The 20,798-nt window shown below is 52.4% G+C and overlaps 2 protein-coding genes and 1 non-coding gene across 16 annotated transcripts in view; 1 reads left to right on the forward strand and 2 right to left on the reverse strand.

The window, feature by feature from the left end:
- Positions 1-5,827, reverse strand: part of VAC14 (VAC14 component of PIKFYVE complex) — a 50,755-nt gene extending 44,928 nt beyond the window's left edge. Inside the window, exons 1-3 of the mRNA XM_085235093.1 lie at positions 5,605-5,827; positions 2,482-2,632; positions 252-419 (exon numbers count right to left, since the gene is read on the reverse strand). Coding sequence (XP_085091219.1) covers positions 252-419; positions 2,482-2,632; positions 5,605-5,708 — 423 coding nt within the window. The 5' untranslated portion in view covers positions 5,709-5,827. The remainder of the gene's footprint in view (positions 1-251; positions 420-2,481; positions 2,633-5,604) is intronic.
- TRNAG-GCC (transfer RNA glycine (anticodon GCC)) lies at positions 2,997-3,067 on the forward strand. Its single transcript has one exon. It is a non-coding gene; the product is annotated as a tRNA-Gly (tRNA).
- A 725-nt stretch (positions 5,828-6,552) lies between the features above and the next one.
- Positions 6,553-20,798, reverse strand: part of HYDIN (HYDIN axonemal central pair apparatus protein) — a 115,382-nt gene continuing 101,136 nt past the window's right edge. For 13 of the 14 annotated variants that reach the window (XM_085235077.1, XM_085235076.1, XM_085235079.1 and 10 more), the window contains 22 exons: positions 20,465-20,607; positions 20,032-20,250; positions 18,809-18,969; positions 18,498-18,610; positions 17,775-17,997; positions 17,115-17,327; positions 16,320-16,458; positions 15,841-16,006; positions 15,300-15,447; positions 14,519-14,726; positions 13,794-14,015; positions 13,263-13,432; positions 12,734-12,932; positions 12,448-12,606; positions 12,036-12,316; positions 11,526-11,745; positions 10,942-11,151; positions 10,310-10,473; positions 9,849-9,999; positions 9,230-9,460; positions 8,264-8,488; positions 6,553-7,145 (listed from right to left, as the gene is read on the reverse strand). In XM_085235077.1, the coding sequence (XP_085091203.1) occupies positions 6,657-7,145; positions 8,264-8,488; positions 9,230-9,460; positions 9,849-9,999; positions 10,310-10,473; positions 10,942-11,151; positions 11,526-11,745; positions 12,036-12,316; positions 12,448-12,606; positions 12,734-12,932; positions 13,263-13,432; positions 13,794-14,015; positions 14,519-14,726; positions 15,300-15,447; positions 15,841-16,006; positions 16,320-16,458; positions 17,115-17,327; positions 17,775-17,997; positions 18,498-18,610; positions 18,809-18,969; positions 20,032-20,250; positions 20,465-20,607 (4,454 nt within the window). In that variant the 3' untranslated portion in view covers positions 6,553-6,656. Of the gene's footprint in view, positions 7,146-8,263; positions 8,489-9,229; positions 9,461-9,848; positions 10,000-10,309; positions 10,474-10,941; positions 11,152-11,525; positions 11,746-12,035; positions 12,317-12,447; positions 12,607-12,733; positions 12,933-13,262; positions 13,433-13,793; positions 14,016-14,518; positions 14,727-14,929; positions 15,143-15,299; positions 15,448-15,840; positions 16,007-16,319; positions 16,459-17,114; positions 17,328-17,774; positions 17,998-18,497; positions 18,611-18,808; positions 18,970-20,031; positions 20,251-20,464; positions 20,608-20,798 lie in introns of those variants that run through there. The other variant, XR_014886160.1, reaches the window with a different exon arrangement.

Raw genomic sequence — 20,798 nt, forward strand, 5'->3', positions numbered from 1 at the left:
GGTGGAAACCAAGAACAAGGTATCTTACAGTGAACTCTGGCATCCTCAACACCAAGGCCAGCACGCTGCTGCAAAAACATTTATGTGCAGACCTTCAGACATGCCTGGTCAAAGCAGACCAGTTTCCTTAAAAAGATGGTATCAGACTACTTGGTTTGTTTGATCCTGGAAAGAAGAGCACTAGAGAACAAGATGTACTATTCCAGTGAAGGAAAGGAAAAACCCCTGGGGTCTTAGAGGAAGCTTCTTACCTTACTGAGGCCATCAAAGAGCACATTGAAGTGTGGGAGGACAGAGCCTCTGGCCACTTTCACAATGTTATAGAGGGCCTCACAAGCATAGTACCGCAGCCGACTATCAGCATCGTTGAAACACGTCAGCACTGGTTCAATCAGCTCCTTCAGGTAGAGCCCAGAGTCCTGATGGACAGAAGGAGACTGGTGAGTTGAGAACCATGGGGAGAGGACAGAGATGGCACTGCCATGGATCCTGGAATAAAGCACAAGGGTATGGTGCAAGAATTCAGGCCCATGGTGGCCTGTGCTTGGCCCAGTATCACTACCATTTTTATTTACTGCTACTGCTGCAGGTGTTGGTTTCTATGTAAAGCCATTGAGGTTTCCAGGTCACCCCAAACATCAGACAGCAACAGACCAGTCCTACCTACAACCTCACAACTGAGCAAAGCAACACAGCTCCCAGAAGGAGGAGCAACTCAGTAGAGCCACATCTGTTGGGTTATTCTTTGTATCACCTGTAGCTGGGCAGCAGGAAGGATGTGGTAATAGAGGCTTCACAAAGAAAACCAGCACTCACTCCAGAAAGACCAACTCCACCCAGGCCTGAGCTACCAGAAAACAGGCAGCATTCGTGTGTGCAGCTGCTTAAAGACAGGTGCTACAGCTCCTGGAGCTCAGCTGGACACAGCTCCTAGCTGAAGCAACTGGAGCTCTGATTTCCAGGCAAGAGCAGACAGTGCAGCACCACTCTTACAGAGAGCATGCTTGTTGTTTTACATGCTGAAGTCTGTCCTCCTGAAAGAGCCACGCTAGACAGAACATGGAGCAAACAGGCTGCCACTTCTCAAGCATCTAGCAAAGGAAATGGCAAGAAAATAAACAACATGCAGACCAGCAGATTATGGAGTTCAGCTCTAAGTTTTATCAGAGTCCTTCAGGGCCGCCAAACACAACTCCTCCAGTCCCTAGGAGCACAAGCTGCTCTGCCCCAGTGATGTGCAGAAGGCAAAGCAGGGTTAAGCTTCCCAGCTGTATCTCTAGGGCTCTTTATGGGCTGACAGCAGAATGGAGTGCTGCTGACCCAGAGAGAAGTGATACGCACTTTAACAGTAGGATGACAAAGGAGCATTGCTCAGAAGCATGTGGCCATCAGCTTAAAGGCTGTTAATCATCAGGCTTCGGAGTGTCTCTTTCAAATGGTTGTGACTCTCATTAGAAGGAGATTAACCAAATTAAAATACACCTTGCAGTGCTTCTAAGAGAGACACTCTGCTCTTCCTAAGCTCTGTGCTTTCTTTACGTCCGCCCTACTAGAAACCCAAATGACTCCTTCCCTTGTAAACATTTTCAAAATGAACCACGTGGTTTAACTGAAAAGCCCAACGGAGCTCTGAGTCCACAGAGTCCCCGCTCCCTCAGCAGGGATCTGTGTGCTCTGGCCGAACCCCAGAGGTAACTTACTGAGCTTATAATGAGAGGTAAGCAAGGGAGAAAGCTCTTAATTGGGATGGAAATCAGTCAGCTTTCAGCAGGAGGAGCACAATGGGCATCCATGTAACACCTCCAGAGCTGGACTGAATGATTAATGCTTTCAGCAGGGAAACCTTCTACCAAATCAATAAGAAGTTATAACTTAGGCTAATACAACTTTACACCTCACACTGCCTGCTTGCTTTGACCTGGCATAATTTGGTCCGAGATTTAACCACACTTCCCTGCCTGTGCTGCTGGAGTGTGGTGAATTATGGAAGGAAGGCCTATGCCTCTTGTAAGTTCCATTAATACCAAGTCATATCTCATTTTTGCCATCTGGGTAACCAGCTGCACATACAGAAATGGAGACAATGTCACCAGCTGTCAGCAGAAGGTATATTCTGCTTTTACACTTCAGAAGAAAGAGGTTGGCTTCAGCTGACTGTTGAACAGGACTAGACCTCAGCTGCAACCTGCTGAGCCTAGCCCTATTTTCAGCTCAGCAGCAACACTCACTGAAAACACATCAGCTGGAAACACAGATGCACTGACACCAAGGCTGGGGAGCTGCCAAGGTCTGACCCAGGCCAGAAAGCATTCCAGTGCTCACAGCACGTGGCTGATCTGCTGCGGAATCTCATTCACAACCTGGTGTCACACTGCAACACGGGATGCCACGCAGCTGGGGAGCAGCCAGCTTTCTCTGACTGGCCCACGTGGAGCACTGTTCCTCTCCCACTACAGGGAGCCAAAAATCACCCACATTTACCTTGCCCAGGGCGATGGAACAAGCGGCCAGGCCGATGAGTCCCCCTTTCCGGCTGTGGGGGTGTTGGGAGAGTGCAAACTCCTGAGACAGGATCAGGATCACATGCTTGATTTGAGACGTGTTGTTCTGAGCCACAAACTCTCGCACCAGCCTGGGGAGAGAAGAGGAAAGCACACGGGAAGCCACAGATCTTGTCTAATAAAACGCCTGGGGGCTCGATTCCCTGTGGCTGCCAGAAAGCAGCTTTTACAAAGGAGAAGGTGAGACCAGGCCAGAAGGAGGATTCCTTCCATTCCCAAGGGACTGAGAGGCAAAAGAAGCCGCAATGACCTCACGCAAATACCCTCTGCACTGAGCTGTACGCCGAAGCAGGTCCTGCCCCAGCTCCCCTTCTGTTTGCTTGCCCACTCTCACCTCGCAGGCGATGCCCATCAGCTCAGCCTTCCCACCTCACCACTAGCCTTCCCAGCAGCGCCGGGTCAAGGCAGCTGTGCAGGCAGCTGCACACAGCTGGAGCATTGGTGGTTCAGTGGTAGAATTCTCGCCTGCCACGCGGGAGGCCCGGGTTCGATTCCCGGCCAATGCAGCAGAATTATTTTTCCTTTGACTTCTGCATACAGGATGAGGACAGGTGCCTCAGTATCTCAGCCTAAACGATTATCATTACTTCAACCTGTGCTGAAGGCACAAAGATTTCCAATGCCAAACTCCATATGCTTTTTTATTGTTGCTGTACCAAATCTGGCCAACCCCAACATTAGGTATCTCACTCTCAGTTTTCAAGTCTCAGCTCTGCACTAACCCTGCCCCAGCTGCGTGAAGCCAGACAGGCTCTGAGGGGCTTGGAAATCTCATGCTGCCCGCTTCTCGCTGGCTATCACTCTCCCATCACCTACTGCTTAGCCGAAGCAAATCATTACAGGAGATACTTACGGTCTTCTCCTCACTACATGATGAGCGTCAGCCTCCTCTCACCCTGCTGTGAACACAGCTGCTGCCCTTTTTCTCCTTGGAGGCATCACAAAGCCCACCTACTCTTCTCCATCCCGAAGATGAATTTGGTAATGGCCAGAGCTGGTGCCACTCTCACAAAATGCTGACCCCAGGCCGACAGCTCTGCCTCCCAGTCCCACCCAGCACCACGAGGAGCATGCAGCAAGCCCTGACAGCACAGAGGGAATCTCTTTACAGGCTAGATTTAATGAACAGATTTTGTTCATTTGGTTTGAAATGAAAAAAAAACTGTATATCCCAGGAGTCAGGAGGGGAACCGACTTTTTATGTGGGTGGCTAGTGATAGGACAAGGGGGAATGGTTTTAAACTGAGACAGGGGAGGTTCAGGTTAGATATTAGGAGAAAGTTTTTCACTCATAGGGTGGGAACGCACTGGAACAGGTTGCCCAAAGAGCTGTGGGTGCCCCCATCCCTGGAGCCATTCAAGGCCAGGCTGGCAGGGGCTATGGGCAGGCTGATCTAGTGGTTAGCATCTCTGCCCACAGCCATTCTACAACTTCATGACCCCTCTGAGTTTAAAGGGCTCAGGGGTGAACTAGAGAAGCAAGAGGCACTGAACAGCAATGTACACAGTGTGAGGGAGTTTGCACACAGCAGGAGCTGCTCCACAATACGGGGCAGAGAGCTGGGAGGTACCCACACTGAGGCAGTGAGTTCCTCCCCACACAATGCCATAGGCACAACAATGACACGTGCAGTGCTATTCTGTGACTAGTTTAGGTTGAGCTAAATCCACACGTCTGTAAAAAGGGTTGGACTCTGTCTTCCTCATCCTGATAGCCTTTGCAATTTGGGTGCCCAGCTCCATCAGCAGATCCCAAATCTGATTTTGGTTAGTATAAATCAACCATGAAGCCACAGTACTGGGGCAAAACAAGTCAGCAGGGCTGCTTGGTTCACAGAATCACAGAACCATACGGAGTGGAAGGGACCTCTGGAAATCTCCCAGTTCAACCCACTGACAAAGCAGGTTCCTTGCAGTAGGTTACAGAGGAAAGTATCCAGACAGGCCTTGAATATCGCCAGAGAAGAAAATTCCATCACGTCTCTGGACAGCCTCTTCCAGTGCTCCTCACCAGTGACTGCCACTGGTGACAGGATGAGGGGAAATGGCCTCAAGTTGTGCCAGGGTAAGTTTAGGTTGGATATCAGGAAAAACTTCTTTACAGAAAGGGCTGTTAAGCACTGGAATAGGCTGCCCAGGGAGGTGGTTGAGTCACCATCCCTGGATGTGCTTAAAAACCGTTTGGATGTGGTGCTCAGGGCCATGATTTAGTGGAGGGTTGTTAGAGTTAGGGTAGGATGGTTAGGTCGTGGTTGGACTTCAAGGTCTTCTCCAACCTGAGTGATTCTATGATTCACATTAAAGATGTTCTTCTTTGTGTTCCTATGGAATTTCCTGCGCTCTACTCTGTGCCCGTTTCTCTTTGTTCTGCTGCTGGCCACCACTGAAAAGAGCCTGGCCCCATCCACTCGACTCTCACTCTTCAGACTTATAAGCACTGACAAGATCTCCTCTCCAGGCTGAACAGCCCCGGAGCTCCCAGCCTTTCCTCACACAGGAGATGCTTCAGGCCCAGCTCATCTCTTTAGCCACCACCCACTGGACCCCTCCAGCAGTTCCCTGTCTACCTTGAATGGAGGAGCCCAGAACTGGACCCAGAGCTCCAGATGCACCCTCCTCAGAGCAGAGAAGAGGGGAGGAACACCTCCCTCACCCTGCTGGCCACGATCCATGCATTGCACCTCTGGACACCATTTTTGACCATAAGGTCACACCGCTGGCTTGTGCTCAGCCTGCTGTCTGCATCCCGTGGGGACGTTGGCAGAACTGTGGGGCAGCGCAGAAGGGGACAGGTCCTTCCCACGCGCGGCCACAGAGCAGCACAGCGCCCACAGTGACAGCACGGGAGTTCAGACACACGGGGGAGATGCGCTGACAAACTAAAGGACGCACGGCAGCGCCAGCAACCTCCCACACACCTTTACCCGGGGTTAAAAGGCTTTAAGGACGGCTCCCCCCGTCTCCCTCCCAGACCTGCGGCCGCCCCACAGCCCCTCGCCCTCACCCCCACCGTTCCCCCGGCTTTTCCCCACCGTTTTCTTACTTCTCGATCTCGAGGGCCGCCACTTTCCTCTTCTCGTACAGCTTGTCGTTCAACGCCCGCACCACGCTGGGCGCCAGCGGCGCGAGGTCCCGCTCCGCGTTCATGGCACCGCCGGCACCGCCGCCACCATCACCGCCCGACCCCGCCGCCACCGGCGGCCCGCCCGCATCACGTGACCTTCCCGCCCGCCTTACCTGACCACGCCCCACCGCAGGGCGCCCCCATGCGGCGCGGAGGAGCGCCTCCCAGTCTCTGCATCATAGAATAGCATGGGTTGCAAAGGCCCACAGTGATCATTGAGTTCCAACCCCCTGCTGTGTGCAGGTCACCAACCAGCAGCCCAGGCTGCCCAGAGCCACATCCAGCCTGGCCTTGAATGCCTCCAGGGATGGGGCATCCACAGCCTCCTTGGGCAACCTGTTCCACTGCCTCACCACCCTCTGGGTGAAAAACTTCCTCCTAATATCCAACCTGAACCTCCCCTGTCTCAGTTTAAATCCTTGTCCTGTCACCACCCACCCTCACAAACAGCCGTTCCCCCTCCTGTTTACGCGCTCCCTCCAAGCACTGAAGGCCACAGTGAGGTCTCCCCACAGCCTTCTCTTCTCCAGGCTGAACAAGCCCAGTTCCCTCAGCCTTTCCTCACAGCAGAGCTGCTCCAGCCCTCTGACCATCTCAGTGCCTCCTCTGGACCCGCTCCCAGAGCTCCACGTCCTTCCTGTGCTGGGGGCCCCAGGTCTGGACGCAGTGCTGCAGATGGGGCCTCACAAGAGCTGAGCAGAGGGGGACGATCACCTCCCTCTCCCTGCTGGCCACCCCTTTTCTAATGCAGCCCAGAACACAGTTGGCTTTCCGGGCTGCAAGCACACACTGCTGGCTCCTGTCCAGCTTCTCATCCACCAGGACCCCCAAGTCTCTCTCCAATATCCACATCCCCCCACAGCAGTCTGCTCTGCCCATGCCTTTATTCCAAGCCGTGACACAGACCCCACCATAGCACCACGAGCCCCCCCCAGCCAGTGCCGTGCCCATGGAGGATGCCTCCAATGCCATCACTTCTCGAGGGGCAGTCCCTGCAGGTAGAACACCCAGGAGATGCCCGCTCCCAGGCCATCTGCTCGGGCGCAGGAGACCACCAGCCGGCTGCTGACGGGGGTCTTGGTGCCATCCGGGCTGCCCTCGAAGGAGACAGCCATGAAGATGGTCTTCTTGGGGCGCAGGGTCTCGGTGGCCCTCACGGTGAAGGCCGGGTTCTCCACGCTGTACCTGAAGGATGTGGGCTGAGGGAAGATGTTCTTGAAGGGGATGGAGGTGCTGCCACCCGCCTTGATGAGGAAGGGGCCCTGCGGCCTGGGGGGCAGGGCGAGGCCGAAGAGTGGGATGCTGTATTCCATGCCTGAAGGGCCCAGGAGCTGCAGTGTGGCCCGGGACTCACCCAGCTGGCAGGGCTCATAGATCACCTCCAAGCTCACCTCCGAGCCCCCCAGGCAGGCAGGAGGCATGCTGATGGTCTTCTCCGTCTGGAAATCAGCACAGTCTGTCTGTACGGAACAGGAGGGACAAGTAGAGGGGTGTCACAAAAGCAGAGCTCAGAGGGAACATCAGGGAAGAAAGCAAAGCTCCCCCTGCATCATAGGATTGTTTTAGTAGGAAGAGACCCTTGAAGGTCATCTAGTCCAACTCCCCAGCAACTAACAGGGACACCCACAGCTCCATCAGTGCTCAGTCCAGCCTGATCTTGGGTGTCTACAGTGCAGCCACTACCTCTCTGCTCAGCCTGTGCCAGTTCTTCCTTATATCCAATCTAAATCGCCCCTCTTTTAGTTTGAAACCATTCCCCCTTCCCCTTGTCATATCACAGCAGACCCTGCCTAAGAGCCTGTCCCCTTCTTTCTTACAGCCCCTTTAGATACTGAAAGCTGCTCGCAGCTCTCCCTGCAGCCTTTCCCTTCTCCATGTTGCACAGCCCCAGCTCTCAGCCTGTGTCCGTAGGGAGGTGCTCCATCCCTCAGGTCATTTCTGTGGTCCTCCTCTGGATGCACTCCAAAAGGTCCATGTCTCTCCTGTACTGAGCACTCCCCATCCGGACACAGTGCTCCAGGTGAGGTCTCACAGTGCAGAGCAGAGGGGCACATCCCCTCCCTGTCCTTCTGGCCACGCTGCTTTGGATGTAGCCCAGGGTATTGGTTGGCTTTCCGGGCTGCAAGGGCACACTGCTGCCTCATGTCCAGCTGCCACCCACTAGTCCCTTCAAGAATTTCTCCCCATACTTTCCCTTGCCTATCACATTTCACCCCCCATGTTGTTCCACAGGGACTGCCTAAATCTTCCCAGCAGCAATAATCCTGCACCCAAGGCCTGGGGCATCTAAAGTCCCAGCTCTGGCAGCAATGTGAAAATCCGGGCACCATGGGATCTGCAAGAGCAGTTCCAGCAAGGGCAGTGGAGAGGGTCTGTGAGTGAGGACAGACCAGATAGGGACAGGTCCAGCTTTGGTGGGAAGACCCACCAGGCTCCCATGGCCACTTCAGCTATGCCAGGCAAAGCTGAAGGATCAGGATCCATCCACAGAGAGGGCTGGCACCATCCAGAGATGCCGCCTCCTAGCCTTTCTGTTCAGCTGGGCTCCCTCCCTCCTGCAAGAGCACAGCACACTCACCTGGAGGATGTATTCTGTCTTTTGGCGGTTGTAATTCATGATTTTGGTGGTGATGGTCTGGTTAGAGCCCAGCGTAGTGCAGAAGTACAGTGACTTCTCTGGCTTGCTAATCGTGGCTTTCAGGATCAACTCGTAGTAGCACGAGCCCAAATTACTGCTATGGAGCATCAGGCACCCAGTGCTCTCACCTACCTTCAAAGGCTGGTACTCAAATACAAGATTGGCCTGGGAAGGATGGAGGCAAAAGCCACAAGGTCAGGTAGAGGATGGGGGAAATCAGCCCCAAGTGTGCTCACACACTGCTGGGCGGGAGCCCAACCTGCTCGAGACAGAACCCAAAGGAGCCCGAATACCAGCCCTTCACCCATCATCCCTGCTTTAGCAAGCTCTAGCAGCTGTGCCCTCGCTCTGCTCACACTATCAAATTTGAGTTAGAAAGGACTGGCTGGCATACACCCCCCTCTCTCCCCACACCCCTGCTTTCTTGGGAACCAAGGATTAAACCCCCACTCCACACAACATGCTTCTCTTTCAGTGCTACTAGAGTCATAATTTTGTCTTTATAATGTGTTTCCAGCAGTTCTCAGGAAGCCTGGGCAGCCTGACGCAGCTGAGCACACTGCTAGTGAAGACATGGGAGACCCAACTGACTTAGCACAGGGACATGGCCCAAAGAAGAGCAATCACGGAAAGAAGATGCAAGGCAGTCACACTTGCAGGATGGCCTGTGGGACACCGGGTTTGCATATCTCAGGAGGTAACGTGACAGAACATCAGGACAGGGCAATTCCCACTGCAGATATTCTCATTCACTCCTTCCCCTTTGAGTTATTAGCAAGTGGGAGAAGTGGGAGTTGTTACCCTTGGAGAGCAGCCCCATATTGGCCAACATAGGACCATCACCTTCAAGGAGCACCTGCTCCCAGAGAAGCTGAAAAGCGTGCACTGGGAGAGCTCTGCACCTACCTCTGAATGAGCAGGAACAGTGAAATGTGGGGGAACGGTGATGTCAGGCACTTCGCAATCTACGTCAAACACCACTGGGGCAGCAAGAGGGTTCTCCACCTTGATGGTGGAAGACACGTTCTGCCGGACAGCGGCACTCACTTCGACAGTGCCAATGGGTCCTGAAGCAGTGGCCTTGAAAGTGATCGTGTAAAACAAGTATTCCTCGGTCACCTCATTGAGGAAGGTCACCTGAATCAGAGAAAAAAAAAGGAAGCTCTGGTCATCTTACACATGGAAATCCACCAGGAGTGCTAGGCCAGCCCAAAGAGCTCTCCAGATCAGCACCCACACTCCACAGATGGCCATAAGCAACTGCATGGGAGGAGTGCAAGACTGGGGCAAAGTATTTCCATTCGTAATCTCCAAAATGCTTCCACCTCACCTATGTCCTGATCGGCTTGTGTTTTGCAGCACTCAAGGGCTGCCAAGACTGACAGCACAAGGAGTGCATGTGGAGGTGCCTGGTGTCTGCCTGGGACCTACAGACTGGGCACGTGGAGGTATGAAAAGAAACATGGGGCTTCTCAGCCAGCAAACAGCTCCTGGAAAGACCCTGCAGCCTGGTGTCTACGTTTACCATTGTGCTAAAGACTCCTTCCTTGTAGGAGAGGAATGTGAGCTTGTAGTCCTTCTTGCCAGAGCCAGGCACATCAATGTATTCCAGCCCATGCAGCACAGAACCGTGCTCCACATCCTCTGGTTTGAGTATTTCTGTTACCACAAGGAACCTGCGGGTGAGGAGGAGGCAGTGAGGGTAGGAAGGAAGGAACCCCATAGGATACCCATCACCTGGGGGTACACCACAGCCCCTGGTCCTCCTCCCTGCCTCGGGCAGAGGGGAGCCAGTACCCATTTGGCCTAGAGAAAAGTGCTCCAGAGTGGGTCTGCATGTGAGCAGTGTGACCACAGGCATCCATGGCCAGAAAGTGGCCAAGAACAGTGCAAAGCTTGCTGGAAGGACTCCCATTCAGCAAAAAGCCCTTCCTTGCACCGCTGCAGGATTTGCTGATGGGAAAAGGCCTCCTGGGCCCAACTCACCTCTGCGGTTTGTTCAGCCAATTGGAGACGGGGAGGAGCTCAGTGTAGGGAGTCCTGCATGGCACCTCCCGAACAATGGCCCCTGAGCACTTTGGGCCCTCAGCAGATCCTTCCAGGACGTAGTACAAGCCTGTCCCATCTGGCAATGGGAAGAAGATGGAGCCCTAGAGACAAGGAATGGGGCTTGTGAGCTCTCCTGCTCTCAGCCCAGAGCAGTTACTGGCTCTTTCGTGCACAGTATTCATCTCAGGCGCCAACACCGAATGCCCTCTATGGCATCTCCTCTGCCTCCAGAAGTACTGAAAACTGCAGGACTCCTGTAAGACTTAATGTAAGGCTTTAAATATGAATATCATTAAGGAGATACCAATCACATGCAACCCCAACAGGGTATAAATCTGCTCAGTGCCCCAGAAACTGACCCAGGAGATCTCTGGCCTCTCTTATTGCTCTGGGCTTCAGTTCTGGCTTGCTGTAAGGCCGGATGGAGCAGGGCAATGGGCAGGTGCCCAACATAGGATTTAGGATAATTCATGTTTAGAGGAGACCATCTTGTCTAACGTCCTGCCCAAAGCAGGGTTAGCTAAGAGGGTTGTGCCAGGAGGGTCAGCATACTGGCTCAGCTCACATACCTGATGTATTTTCTCAGAGCTCATGGTTAGGGGCTCGTAGGTGATCTTGTATGGCTTGTCTTGTTGATTGCCCTCAAGATGGATGCATTCAGGCCCTTTCCAGTGATCACCCTCAATGACAGGCTTCACGGCCCAGGGCTCATTGCTTGGGTTGGATAGGAGGATGGTCTGGCTGTGCTTCTCACGCACATTGCATGAAAAAATCAATGTCTGCAATGGAGGAGCACAGATCATGCATGGTTGGACAGAGGATTTCTTTCCACAGGACTGGCACCTGCTCACCCACTCGCAGAGAGATCAAAGGAAGAGGCAGAAGTCTGAAAAAGGGTCTTAAACCATCTCTACACCAGGCCTTTGAGCACAGTAAGAAGCATTTTAGGAAAAGTCATCTGCCAAATGTCCATTTGTGCCATAGTTTTTGGAGTCAATCTTGCTGGTTGTTTATAGAGAAAGAAGAGGAACGAGTTTTTTCACACTGGGTGAAGGAGAAGGAAAATGAGGAGCAGGTGAGGGACCCCCAGTCTGTACCCTAGAAGAAGTGTGGTGGGATAAGAGGGACCCAAGCCCAGCACTGCTGCTGTTACCTCTTTGATGACGGGGGTCTCCATGCAGCACCCTGCCAGAGTAAGGCAGAGTGGCTCACTGCCCTGGATGAAGCACTGCAGCCCCTCATACTGGATAGAGGGGCTCAGCTTCGACGGGTGGAAGCTCACCACGAAGGGGACATCCATTCCTGGGGAGATGTAACCCTTTGTGGGGCTGATGGAGAAATCTGGCTTGAAGCTCTTGACATCCCACTTAAACCTTGCAAAGGAAAGCATAAGTACAGAAAGGATTAGCAACGGGGAGGCTGTGAATGCAATATACTGTTTCCACACCTACTGTACTCTTCTCCACAGGGTCTCAGGTGTGGTGAGGTTTTAAGCTGGGCAGGACTCAGCTTGCACCCTAGTGCTTTCGAGTATATCCCTGATAACTGCCAGGGCCTGACTGCACGGCTCTCCAACGATATGACAAAGCAGAAGGGAACTACCTAGGCAAGCTATAGCATCATCCAACCCCCACCCCAGCTCTCAGTCACTGTTTTACATTACTTGACTCCAACGTCGCCCGTGTTCTGCATGGTGATGCGCTGGGATGTGCAGCTCTGCTGCACCACTGCTCCAAAGCTGAGGTGCTCCTGGTCCAAGCTGACACAGATCCCCTGGCAGGAGCCCTGCACCATGAATAGGGAGCGCAGCAACCCGCTGCTCTCCAGCATCACTTCTTCAGTGAACAGCTGAATGCGGTGCTTTGGGGAGAAGATCACCTCCACTTTACAGGTGTCTCCTTTGGGCTTCAAACTTAGTTCTCTGTTGGGGTGCAAGCAAAGAACCTGTGCAAAGAAATGAGAGGACAGCACACATTTGTAATTAATGCTAGCTCCCATCCCAAGCAGCTCATGGGTACCTGCAGGTACTCCTGTGGGTTCCCCTAAGGGTTCTCTAGTGAAAGAAGTGGCCTTACCCCATCTTCTTGCAGTTCTGGTACAGTGGGCATGAAACAGAGCTTAAAAGTGAGCGGGGCAACACTATTGTTTGCTATGGTGACAATCTTCTTCACCGTCTGTCCCACAGAGAGGGCTCCCAGCTTCACCACCTTCCCTTGAGGTTCCACAACATCCACCTGAGACAGGAGGGATCAGCGTGAAACAAAAGGAAAGGAGGAAAACCAAATCATGGCAGGCTGGGGAAGAGAGATGACGAAAGCCATGCTGGCTGGTTGGAGTTTTAGGGTTTGGATTTCCTCTCACCTTCAATTCTGCACCCTTTCCTTGGACCTCAACAGTCTGTTGACAAAGACCATTGATTTCAAAAGGAATGACCTCATGGTAAGACGCAACTTCTCTGGGATAGAAAATGATGGGCACCTCCACCGTCCCTCCTGGGTGAAGGATGTACCCCGGGAAGTCCACCTCCAGGTGCATGGTGTTGGTGAACAAGCAGCTCAAACTGGCAGAAAGCACAGCAAAGAAAAGCAGAGGTGTTGTGTTTGGTGCTCAGGAGACAACATCAGGGCTGCAGTGTTATTAGGGCACAATGGCTACAACCTGGGGTGTGCTTATCTTGGCAGCAGGTCATAGTGTGCTTAGTAGAAGGAAATGGCCTGAAGTGGTTTCTTGTGTGACTGGCACCCCAAGGAGAATTGTATACAGGCAAAGACTCCCGTCAGCCAGGGGAAATGCTTTGTGAAACCCCATGGCCAGAACAACTCGGGCACGAAGGACACTGCTGGGTCTGGCACAGGATAGGTGAGGAGCGAATGAACATGTGAAGTCCTACCTGACGTCTTTGTCTGCTTTGTTTGTGATGGCAAGAGTCTGCTGGGCAGGTGGCATCCCAGCCTGGTAGATGAAGCAGGCTCCAAAGTTGAGTCTTGTGGTTGAGAAGTGGACAGCGGGCACTACCACGGTGGCCAGGAGCATGCAGGTAAACATAGGACCCTTGCTGATCTGGTGGGGAGAAAGACAGCATAAGCCAGCTCAAGAGATGGGAACTGCAGCCACAAACACAAGAGATGGGTGAGGAAGAGTGTGGGGACAGCTGGCTGGCTGCAGTGATAATAAGGAAAGCCCAACGCCAAAGGACAGCAGAAAGAGGAGGGGATTGTTTCTGGAGAGTCACGGCCATGGGTGAGCACTCAGTAAGATAATGGGTTCAGAAGCCGTCAGGCTCTCCAGTTTGGCAGCAGTAACCTCTGTGTCCTGCTCAGGATCTTCAAAGCTGGAGCTCACCCCCAGCTCTGAGCTCTTGCTGCCAAATTGCTGGCATGTAGGAAAATCAAAGTTCCCCCATTACGCACAGCTGCCTCACCTGCAGTGTCAGCTCTACGTCCTTTAATGAGCACATTTTCCGAGGGTGAAAAACCAGCTGGGTGTCCACCTTGCCCTCAGCCTGCACACTGCCTGTCTGAGGGCTGAGGGACAGGAACTGCACCCGGGCTGTGGGGCCACTCAGCTTCCATGAGAAGGTGAAGCTGAACTTGCCGTTGTTGTAGATGCTGAAGGTGCGCCGGGTGCTCTCGTTCAGCTGCACCTGGGGGGAGAAAGTGGCAAGGATGTGGGGTTGTGGCACCTGCAAAATGCCAACAGACACAGCAAGAGCTCCTTCCTCACATGCTCCTGGATCCTTCCCATTTGATGGCTGACCACCATGAAAGATCAGTCTCCCTCTCTCTATAGAACAGTTCTAGAGTATGTGTAAAAGATGAGCAGTAATGGCCTCAAGTTGTGCCAGGGGAGGTTCGGGTTGGATATTCGGAACAATTTCTGCTCCAGAAGAGCAGTGATGCAGTGGCAGAGCTGTCCAGGGAGGTGGGGGATTCACGGTCTCCTGGAGGTGTACAAGAACCACAGGGATGTGGCACTCAGGGACATGGGCAGTGGGCATGGTGGGGTGGACTGATGGTTGGACTCAGTGATCTTAGCGGTCTTCTCCAACCTCAGTGACTTTATGAAATATCTCCCTCTTGCTCAAACATATCTGCAAAGCTCCTGGTTGAGGTTGCAGGACCGTGTGGAGCAAGAGGGGCTGCTCACCTCCTTGAAGTCAATGACATTGACCTCCTGTGCACTGAGCTCAGTTACACCACCATCGCTGTTCTCACACCTGACAGACACACTCGTGGTGTAGCCAGTGGCCTTGATATTCAGGGAGAGGGGCTCTATTTTCCTCTTGACATCGCATTTGAGGTTGAAGACCATCTCTCCTTCTAGTGTCGGTGTGAAGGCAATTGTAATGGGAAATCTGGGGAGAGAAAACCCATTTTTGGCTCCGTTCACTCTCTGATGGCTTTCTTGGCTCTGTATGCATGGTCCTCGGGAGAGCAGCGTGCAGTGGCTGCAGCAAGGTCCTAGGTTTGGAAGAAGCCAGCAGCTGTGCACAGTGCTCTGTTGCAAAGCTCAGCATCTTTTAAACCAAGGCAAAGCTGCCTGGACCTGATGCAGCACCTGGGCAGGCTGTGAGTAGGCACACCCCTGGTGGATCTGCGGTATTGGCTGGACAGCTGCTGGCTTGGGAGATCAGATGGTTAAAGCCTCAAAACATGATTTTGTCATCAAAACCAGAAGATCCAAGTCTGAACTTCTCCGGGAAGGGGGTCCATAAGACCAGGGTAACTCAAACAGCCACTGGACAGCAAAACCTGCAGGTTCCTGGTGCTCCTTTGGGGAGGGAATGAACCAAGGTGGATATGTGCCATTACTGAGTGTCACCTGGTGACTGCAGAGGGGAGAAAGCCTCCAAAGCAAAGTGACTACGCAACATTTGGCTGGTGGGAGAGGGAATCCGGCCTGGTAGCCCATCACACTGCCTCATTACCTTGAAAGGGGAGCAATGGAGCCTTCCATGGGCTCTACTTTCACTGAGGTGCCACATCCTTCTGAGAAGAGCGAGCTTTCTCTGAAAGCAAAGGCAAAAGCCTCCTTCTCACTGTTGATCATATAGATGGTCTGGTGTACTTTGTGCCCTGGAAAAGGAACAGATTAGTCTCTGAAAACTCCCAATTCCTCTGGCAGCACGGCCACCACGGCACAGTGTGCTCCTGCCCACGTGCTGAGCCTGGTGGAAGTTCGCAGCATGGCATGCTCAGGATGAGAGCATGGAAACCAGCTTCTCACCCCCTGGTCTTCCTGGCATCACCCCCAAATCCTCTCCTGGAAATCTCAGCCACACACCGTGCCCCCAACACCCATGTCTTCCTCCCTTCCCCTCCCTTTTCCTCCTTCCATCAGGACCAGGAGCTGGCTGACTTGCTCACAAGTGCCAGCTCCCATTTCCAGCTTCCTTTTGGGAGTTTGGCTCGAACAACAGAACTGGATCAGCATATGTCTGAGTGTATAAGGCATAACCACGTGCTCACCAACTAACAGCAAATGGAGGTTCAGGTGGGACCTATCCAGAGTCACTAGTGGTTCAGTGCTGTGTCCCACCAGCAGGAACAGGACTGAAATGCTCTTCTCAGGGATTGTAAAGACCCAGAAGGACTCGGTGATGTCCAGATGTCGGGGGATGAATTCAAACTTGATCTGAGGAGAAAGAGGCAAACAAAGGAATGTCGCTGCCCTTGGCAGGGGTAAGGGAAGGAAGTGCAGGCTGTACCACAGAGAAATCTCAGAAAGCTCCCAGCTCAGAAGCAGGCCACTGTGACACTTACAACCCAAAGGCATGGCAGATGTTGGCAGTGTAAGAACAGGTTTTCTGCCAACTCCACTCAATAGTTTCCTCATGACCTTGCCTAAAGCAAGCTCACAGTGAGATCAGACACCCAGAGCTTAGACACAGCTGGTGTCAAACTGGCATATATTTAGTGGGCCAACCTTCTTCCTTTTCTGCACCAACCTCTGCTTTCTTCCCAGGCTGGATCTGCCCTCTCTCTGTGAGGCAGAAGAAAGCTCTCTGTCCTGGTGGGGCTTCAGGGTCCTGGCATGTCCACTGGAAGGAGTATGCAGAACTGGTTGGGTTCATCACCTTGAAGGTCCTGGGCACACAAAGTGAAAAAGACTGCTAAGGTGGCAGCAGGACGTTAATAATCCCATCCTGCAGCAGACATCAAGCACTGCCAGTCTGGACATCATCCAGATGTTGGGTGCAGGACAACGCTGGGATCACGAACATTTCATCTGCTTTCTGCAAGAAGTCTTTGTCTCCTAGGTGGAAATAATGCCAGTTACCGAGAAAGAAATTATAGAAAGGATATAGCCAAACTCTTGAACCTTAAAAATGGTGAAATCAGGTCCAACAAGACTCCTTTGAAAGATGATACTGTCTGTTGTGGCTGCAGCCTTCAATGATCCTGTCTGGCTGGTATGTCAAAGGAGCAAGAATGTCCCAAAGATGCTCTTGGAAGGGACCAATGTTGTACTGCCCCATAGCACAGGCTAAATGGGGTTCTCTTAGCTAAACTCCATGCTGAGGAGCTGAGCACACACTACCAGCTGTGTACACTGAACTAAAGGGCAAAGAGAAGGAAAAACTGGCCACTTATTCTTCACCAGCTTGTTCCAGCCCCACAGCAGACTGGTGGCCACATGTCAGCAGAACACAGACATGGTACAGATGTGTCACAGGGCTGGAGATGTCTCTGCTTAAGGAGGGTGACAAGAAGCCATTAACAGAAGCCATGCCCACACCTACCTGCTGTTCCTGCTGCCAACCCCAGTAGCTGCAAACTCGATTACTCTGGTCTTCAGATCTAGCACTGCTCCTCTGGGCTCTGGCAGCTCTGGGTTGCGCCTCTTTGCAGTGATGTAGTCAGAATTCTCCAGTTCAAAGTGGCAATGTGGCATCTGGCTTTTCCCCTTCACAACCACCTTTGGGCCCTTCTGATTTGGCTTCAGGTTAGGAATGCTAGAAAGAATGATATTAGGAGAACACTGTTCCCAGACAGGCAAACAGCTGCTTGTGTTGTATTCTTTCTCAGTGCAAGAAATTCCAGCAGAAGTTCAGAGCTGAGATGGCAGAAGTGGGAACAGCTGTGTGTCTAGAGAAGAACACAAGTTTCTATGTAGACAGGAAGGTTGTGCTATTTAGCTTTTGCTGCCCCTTAGGCAGCCTTTCTGAATCTCCCATTCCAGATGCTACAACACAAGAAGAGCTCAATATTTCATAAAATGTCTCTTCCCTCTGTCTCCATACCTTCTTCCACCACGGCCAGATAATCACCTTTGCTCACTCCTGCATGCTGGTTATTCCTGCTGCCCCTCTGGGACTGGCTGTCCCCAAGTCTGCATTCCCACCCCCCCACTGGAGGCAAAGCAGCACGAGTTAAAGTTACCATTCCTGGCAGTTCCCTACCTGCAGACCATGCAGCTCTTAAACTTCCCCACGTACACCGGGGAGAACTTCATATGGAAAAGCTGCTCCTGGCCAGCAGGGATGATGCCGCTGGGAGGCTCAACAAAGAACAGTGGGGTGGCATGGACAAGGCTTGTGGGTGAGCTCAGGGTGGATGAGGTGTGCTCCAGCCGGCCGAATGGGAGCTTCACAGAGGGAACAGACATGGAGGAGAGGCAACGTCCTGTGGGAAGGAAGAGCTTAGCAGGACATTTGCTTTCAGGAAGGAAATCCTATCAAACTCTCTTCATCTCCAGAACTGAGTTGCTAAAGGCAAACTTCTCCTGTGGAATGGCTTCTGACCAGCGTTCACCCCTATACATTTCCAGGAACTACTGAGTGAGTTGGCCCAGGTCAAAGCTGTGCCAGCTTATGGTAGAGACCAGCGCATTGCACAGCTGGGAACATTTCTGAGCACTATGTCATGTTAGACAACCTCATCTCCTTCAGGGACAGCATCAGTGGTTGAACTAGATGACCCCAGTGGTCTTTTCCAACCGTAATGACACTATCATTCTCTGACTTCCATAACCAGTGCCCAAGACGACTGATGGCACAGCCCAATGAATCAGCTTCAGCACAAGCATGCTGGGAAGGAACCAACATCAGGACACACAGGAAGGGAGGTGAGCACATTCAATGGATGCCAGGCACCCCAAGCTGCCAGCAGAGCCAGTGCTGTACCTTCCTGTCCGGCTGGGAGCAGCTCCCCAGCTGGGCTCGCTGCTCTCTCATTCCCCATGGCTGCCATCCAGGTGTACTGCAGGGACACATTTCCTGTATTGGACAGCCGGAAACTGAAAAGCAAGGAGAAAAAAAAAAAAAGTAACAACCAATGAAGGCTGTCAGCGATGAAATATTTACAGGCTTAGAAGTTAAAGAGGAAGGTGCAGATGTGGTGCCTGAGAGATTCAATCCAAGCGGTTTATTCCAGCCTCGCATCTCAAATGGGCAGCTGCCTTTGGAGCAGCCCCTGCTCCACCTCCATCACTCACGGGAATCTCCTCGTCTGGAACAGCAAGGTCTCCTTGAACTCAATGGTGTCCACATCCACTTGGAAGTCAGCATAGTCAACGACAGCACTCAGGCGAAGTTCTACTTCACGGCTGCTCTTCTCCAGGATGGTGTGAGCCGGTTCTGGGTCTGTCTCGATCACCTCCAAAGAGGACAAGGAAGAATCACTGAGCAGAGAGCTTCCAAGACTCCAAAATCAGCTACATACAGGAGCTAGGAAGGATCATTCCCATTTATTTAGATAAATGCTAAATAATGCTGCTCAAAGCAGTCACCACGTGGCTGTGAATACGCCCATGTGGATTATGATCAGTTATCAGCCCCCACGTTTAAATCCTGTAGAATGTCTGACATTTGTCCTGGCCCCCAATAAATCTGACAGGTCTCTATATTAGGATTAAGCTTCTCTGTTGGAGCCCTGTGGACAGAGAATCCAAAGAGTGAACACATCTAAGTACCATCTCTCCTTGAAAGTGCCTTCCAAATGTCACATGTGGGACAACAGCCACACAGACATCTTGGGAAGGGAATGAGATCATTAGGGAAATCTCTGGCTGCTGACGTTCTGACGGAGAAAAAAAAATAGCTTAGAGGTCTTATAATGGTTCAGAAACCAGGGAAGAACCATCCCTCAAGGTAAGAATGTACAGAATCATAGAACAGCTGGGGTTGGAGGGACTTTAAAGATCATCTACTTCCAACTCCTCGCCACGGGCAAGGTTGCCAAGCCATGCTCACCAGCATGCTGTGATCAGGTTTGAAAGCTAATTGATAGCAGGGCCTCAGCTTGGGGCAGGAGTTCCCCAGAAGCCCCAAATGATGCTGGAAACTATGAGGAAGAGATGACAAGCTTGGTTCTCTGAGGAGCTCCTCGGAGGGCTGGAAGCTGCCTGATTAGCTATATTCTTCCATTCTCAAACGTGTGGAATAGTGAATTAATGACTATGTGTCATTCTTTTTGGACTTGATTTTCCTTCAGTAATTTTACAGTTACTGTAAAATTAGCAAATTGAAAACCTCTAATATTACTTGGTGCTTGACCAAGAGCTTCTGGAGATGGTAATTCTCTGGACTCCCGTAAGACCACCATATACTGCTCATGCTTCAGGAGGAAGCAGGAACTGCTGAGCCAGCAGTTGGTGGCTTTGCTGCTGTTTTTAGGCACCTGTTTTTATGGGTTGGCTTTTGCTGCTGTGCTTCTTACCTTCTTCTTGACTGGCCACATAGCTGCCTCCCCCCTGGTGGCATCCACCCATTTGACGGTGTGCAGGCGGTCGTCCCAGTCGGAGACCTGCTCTGCTGGCAGCTGGAAGGAGATCCTGGCCACCTTACACTTCACAGGCTGTGCTTGGCAGCTGACTGCAACATCCGACTTCAAGGTCACTGTGATGTCCTTAGCACAGCCAGCATGGAGGTGTCCCACCTAGGGAGAACGGGAGCCAAGAATCAGTGGCAAGGACAGGACCAACAGCAAAGGGGTTGTGATGCAAAGATACCATCTCCTACAACAAGAAGCCCCAACTAAGCTCCGGTTTGCATCTCCCGGCACTGAAAAGCAGCACCAGTAGGTGGAAAGTCACTGGTAGCTCCCAGAAGTCTATCTGGGCAGTGGGAAAGGCAGAGCTGCCAGCACTCACCTGGGGGGAGAAGTGGAAGGGGGGGCCTGCCAGCCACTCGAACCGCATCGCCTCCGCCCGGCTGCGGTTGGTGATCGTGAAGGTCACCTGGTAGGGCTTCCCAATGTGACAGTCCCCAAACTGGATGTGATCCACCCTGGCAGCTGTTAAGGAGAGCAAGAGATGTCAGTGTGCAGTGAGGTCCATCCGCCCCGTCTGACTCCTTGCCTTGCTCCAAGCCTTCCTACCTCTGAGAGGTGCAATTCCCCATTCTCCCACTGTCCTTCAGAGATGCACCCTGACAAGTCTCTAAGTGTGGCTGTCTGGGTACAGGTGGACACCTATTACAGCATGT

Source organism: Meleagris gallopavo, chromosome 13 (genome assembly GCF_905368555.1).
Source record: "Meleagris gallopavo chromosome 13, MGAL_WU_HG_1.1, whole genome shotgun sequence".
Lineage (NCBI taxonomy): Eukaryota > Metazoa > Chordata > Aves > Galliformes > Phasianidae > Meleagris > Meleagris gallopavo.